This window comes from Stegastes partitus, unplaced genomic scaffold (genome assembly GCF_000690725.1).
Source record: "Stegastes partitus isolate 25-593 unplaced genomic scaffold, Stegastes_partitus-1.0.2 Scaffold1489, whole genome shotgun sequence".
NCBI classification, from domain to species: domain Eukaryota; kingdom Metazoa; phylum Chordata; class Actinopteri; family Pomacentridae; genus Stegastes; species Stegastes partitus.
In genome coordinates this window covers 97,643-103,160 of record NW_007579220.1, presented here as the reverse complement: position 1 = coordinate 103,160, position 5,518 = coordinate 97,643, and the positions used below count along the sequence as shown (strand labels likewise).

The window sequence follows — 5,518 nt, the reverse complement described above, 5'->3', positions numbered from 1 at the left end:
AAATCTGACAATTCTTTCTGTTTTTACAGTTTCTAATTGATGTTGTAATTTGGTGATCTTTTAAAAAGACAACAAGCTTCTCAACCCTGTCAGCTGGTTTTGGGGTTCACAAGGTTGAAGCTGCTTTAAAAATGTGCAACCAATATACTTCAATTCCAAATTAATAAGCTAAATAGATTATAATAATAGACCGTGTAGATGTAATGATGTATCACTGGTGAACTCTCAGCACTGATCGGGCTTCCAGCCCAGCGGCGAGTGCAGCTCAGACTGCTTATCATAAGTAGACAGGCTTCAGGAGGTCCTGCCATCTTGCTTTAGGTACCAAATGAGCCAAATAAAGGCACAGGGAGAAAACAGGGACTGGCACAAGCATGAGGCAGATGTCTCTCAATTCGGGAGCGTTTGCCAGTGCAGATGCATAAAATCGCCTCACCATCAATTGAAAACGCTGCTAAATATACACACCTACTATACTGCAGCATTTCCACTCATTAATTATCCTCCATTTATGATAATATGTTCTCGTAGATGTGAGCTTTTCTCCCTTTAGCTGCTGCTTCAGGAGCTGCAGGAGGAGAGAATGTGTGAAGTCCTACAACGCAACTAAACTGTCAAATTAAACGACCGCATGACTGACGATCCGCGCTGGAAAACGTACAAATACCGGCGGAAACAATCCTGCAAAAAATAAAGGCGCGCATAATTCCCGTTGAGTGCTGTGGAAGGCAATTTACCTTGAATGAAGACGCGCTTCCAGAAGATTCTGCCAACATGTATGCCCCCGAGGAACACGAGATTAGAGAGGATGAGCATGGCGGTGGAGAAGGCAGAGAGAAGGGCAATGCAGCGCCTTTTCATCACCGCCGAGAAATTCTGCTCCTGGGAAATCAGCAAATAAATAGATAAATTGCAGGAGAACCAACAAGAACATTTCCATTGTACAGAACACAGCAGCACCTGGCACTAATGAACAGCGTGACCATAAACCAGGAGGATTACACAGTGTGCCGTCAGACTTGTGTTGCTATTCTGAGAACACGGACCGTCTCTTAAGGCTAAAGGCCCAAGAAGCAGCCTGAACTTCCCTATTGTTATCAGGAACAGACTCCTATACGCATTAAAGTTGTACGCGTTAAACTGTACATATCAATTAGATGTGACAGGATCCAACCGGTTTGTCCCCTGTCTGTACTTAGTGCAGCCGCTCCAGGCGTTATCTCTTATTAATTCAGCTCTGGCCACAGTAAAGGATTTAATCATTTCCACAGTATGGGTGGGCCATTAACCAACCTGGCCGATTATCTGACCCGATATGCACCATTTTTTTTACCAGTTATTGGTATCATAAAAGAGTAATAGACGATTAACACTGATGGATAAATGCTAAAAAANTGTCAAAGAAACATCCACATGAGGACAAAGGTTGTTTCTGATCGTTGTGTTTATATGAAGTGGCAACAACCAGATCTTGAAACTGAAGTCAATGTATAAATGGCTGACTTTAATAGACTTCTATTCACAAACTTCTGTCTTGAATTACTGAGTCAGTACATTTCTTCTATGAGCTCTGATGGTGTCATTAGCTGAATTTGCTCCTTGTGATGAGTGAGCAGGTGGACATTTTGAAAATAAGTCCATCATTAAGTAGATATTAGGCTTCAAAACGAGGTGCATTTGGTTTGATTGAACATCAGGCCAGGAGGGTCATTCCTCGCTGAAGAATTTAGTCGACGATGCAGCTTTTTCGGCTGTTTGTTAGCTTGTTTTGATCAGTTTTCAATTCAGTGTGACTTTTGCTTGTTCTTCGTGTTCTCGTATCCAGACGCTCAAAGAATTCCGATGTCCAGTTCATTTCAGGAGGTAATTGTTTTATTTTCAAGCATTTTATACACAATATCAGCAGGATGTAGAATGTTTACAGTACTCGTTAGCTAACTGATGCTGTACATGTTGGCGATGAGCTGCTAACTGTATTTGGAAGATCCTGCCTCCAACCAGAAACGACTATTCTCTAGACCTCAGTTTGGCTCCAGTGTGCCGGTTGCATTTTGCTTCAAGTTTCTAATTAAAGGATCTAAGTGGCAGCCATGATGAAAGCAGGCTGAGGAAAGGTGCTGGAATGCTTCCTTCCAAATTCTCCTTCACGTCTTTCCTTCACTTCATGACAGCTTTCCATCGTTATCATGGAGAAGTGTTTTAGGAAACACACAGGACGCCATTAGACAGGAGCATTATATTATATGATTCTAACCTATGTGGAGAATTGGGTTCATGCGTGAGTGTTTCAGTGAGGATTATGGCTTCTTGAGCATTCTGTTAATTCTTATATTTTACCTGGTAGCGCCAGATATTCTCTCCCTGTGTATTCGGCTGAATACGTGGTGATTAACACATGGTTTATATTTTATGTTTTCATAAAAACCAGCCCCGGTTCTTGGCAGCGACCACAGCTATCACCTGCCAAACCCCGCAACAAACACTTTACTTTATTTGTGCCGTTCTATTGTACCTGACTGTACACCCACAGTGCTCCTCGCATTGGCTGGAATCCGCAAACACCTACTTACAGTCTTTAATAAGCAGCTACTCTACACATGAACAGGTGTGAAATGAAAGTGAGTAAAGTTGGTTGTGGCACTGAAAAGTTTTTTAAGATAAACTGTGATTAACAACGCAACAACACATCACACGAAAAACAGTTTTTTTTACATATTTGCTCAAAAATTAACTTTTTTAGTGAATTAAAGTGAATAAACATGAAACTGTCTTGAATTAAAAGCTGGTGTGCTGTTGCTCCAAAGCTTCTTATCTCTATTTCCAGTCATTCTGCTTTACATCTGCAGGGAATCACTGTCATTGATCAGGTTCCTGCTGCTGCATTCAGCCCTCTGAATGCACAGCAGCTAAAGTAGGACGGTAAATATGACATTTCTGCAGCTTACCGCGCCACTGAGCAATGCCTTATCGCAGTCGTATAACCCAGACAGATTCAGGGTTCGCAATTTATTTTACAGTTTCTTAGAACAACAGTAGCTTGCCGGGTAGAAAACGTGCCCGTCCTGAATTTACAGCGTTTCATTACAGCTGGTGTGCACGTTGCACAAAGTACAGGAAACTTTCTTCCTAAGTCGTAGCTCAGAGTTTGTCCAGTCCTGCAGTTTGTGCAAAGTGGCTGCTCAGCTGCACTTCAGCCGGGTTTGGACAGGTTCTGTGGCGGCGAGCCAGCTTCGCCACAGACACTGTGGCTGGTGAGGCCGAGGCGCCGGAGTCAGCAGGTTGTTGGTGGTTGTCCGGTGGCGGGATCCTCACTCCGATAAGTCAAGGTGACTCACGGCGGGAGAGACGTCCGATCGAGTCCAACCTGAGCGAAGCAGTAGAGGAAAGCCAGCATCGGCGGGGCGATCGTAGACCAGCCTGAAATAAACAAAAACAAATATATTCATGTGGATTATTCAGTTCGGTCCTTTTCAAACGGGGCACATTTTTCTCTATAAATAATGAATTCCACTGAAACCCAGCTAAAAAAAGTGACTGCTAAGTAAATCCTTTTTTTTAGGAGTAATGGTTTTGGTCATTTCTCTCCGCCACGCTTGTGTTGTGTCGTGGTTTTTCTCTTTTTCTATTTATAGCTGCTTCTTGGAGGGTCGAGCAGGCAGGTAAGGACAGCTGCCTGCGCCTCCTCCCCGACTGGCCCGCCTCCAGATTATGTCCGTAACCTGCACCTGCACCCACAATGCTTCTCAATGGTCTATTCTTTTCTATTCATGTCAAAATCTAATTCACGTCCACGCTGGCTGCTTTATGCACAGCTGTACTGTCAGTTTTCCTGCCTGCAGAAGAGAAAGGTTAAAGCTAGAAAACCAGATTCTGATAATTAAATTTTTTTTCTTCTGCTTGTTAAAGTGAAGTTTTGTAGTTTGCGCAATTTTTTTTTTGTTTGCATTTGTCTTGAAGAACAGCCAGCTTAATTATTAATGCTCGTTTCATCCCAAAGCGGGGCAGTTTTATTGAAATCACGATGATATTATGCATTCCTGACGTGTACATTTATCATTCAAAGCCTTGTAGCCCCGGGGCCATGTGTGCAACATGAGCCAAGACATCCCAGTGTTTTGTCTTTGCAGGTAAGTGCATTTCATTAACGCCCTCAGTGTGAGATATACTCTCCAACCAGTCATGTGACCTTTGCTGCCGCTACTGCTGCTGAGTAAAACCAACAAAGTAAAGAGGCAAAGTAAAAGTAAGCACACGCCACTAGCCAAAAGTGAGGAACTCTTGGCCACAACTCAGGAAGCGCGTTGGAACTGCTCGCGAATTTTTGGAAGGTAGCCGACTTGCTAAAATCTGGCAGGGAGATAGAGAGCGGGAAACAAAATAAAGAATAACCTATTTTACTCAGCTGCATGATAATACGGCTCCAATCAACCGGCGTGGTAAGTAATTACAGCACAGTTTCTTTTGATTAGCAGAGTGCTTCGAGTTCAACGGAGGGGAAAGAGTCAGTCGCGGGTAAATCTACAGTAGAGCTGATTGACTCTCAGTAAAGTAGAAACCAGTTTGTTTTCTATCTCTGGACACATTATCACGAGACGAGTAAATATTTTGCTGCTCGTGTTAATCAGTCCGTTCATCACTTTGGTCCAGACGGAAATATCTCTACAAGTACTGAGCAGGTTGTTTTCTAGAGACGTTCATGGTGCCCAGAGGTTGAATCCTAACGTCTGACCTGCTCTGGAGCTGCCGTGAAGCTAACACCAAAACTGTTGGGTGGATTGTCATGACATTTGTGAGCATTGATGTTCTTCTTGCTCCTTTACTTTTGATCTGTCTGGCACTTTGTTTTATGTTTAAATACCTACAAAACAAATGACACACAGTAAAAATACTGTAATTTACAGATATATACGGAACTAATAAAATGTCCAACTACCATTACATTTGTAATTTTGCGAATATTATCTAGAACTAAAACAATGTCCAACTAAGGTAGAAGTACTGTAACTTATAGATATTATATGGAACTAATACAATATCCAGATATAGCAAAAGTACTGTCATTTTACAGATATTATGTCAAACTCATACAATGTCCCACTAAATCTGGAGCACTGTAATTAAATAGATATTATGCAGCACTAATACAATATCCAGGTATAGCAAAAGTACTGTCATTTATAGATATTGTGTAGAATTAATACGACGTCACGCTGCAGTAAAAGTACTGGAATTTTACAGATATTATATAAACTAATACAATGTCCAACTAAAGTAAAAGATATTATGTCGAACTATCCATCCATCCATCCATCCATCCATCCATCCTCTATACACCCTAATTCTCACTAGGGTGACATCTCGCACACGTCTTAGACCAAGCTCACCCTCCACTGCAACATCAATCAGTGCAGCTCGAGGAACACGACCAAGAGTCTAAGGCACTGACCCGACCTTCAAACTCTCCACATCTCTATCTGATTGAGCATCGGTCAAATCACACCGGGTCAGAGCTGTTTTA

The 5,518-nt window shown here is 42.2% G+C and overlaps 1 protein-coding gene across 1 annotated transcript in view; it reads right to left on the bottom strand.

Moving 5' to 3' along the window:
- Positions 1-561: 561 nt before the first annotated feature.
- Positions 562-5,518, bottom strand: part of hhat (hedgehog acyltransferase) — a 24,450-nt gene continuing 19,493 nt past the window's right edge. Inside the window, exons 11-12 of the mRNA XM_008300021.1 lie at positions 668-882; positions 562-568 (exon numbers count right to left, since the gene is read on the bottom strand). Coding sequence (XP_008298243.1) covers positions 562-568; positions 668-882 — 222 coding nt within the window. The remainder of the gene's footprint in view (positions 569-667; positions 883-5,518) is intronic.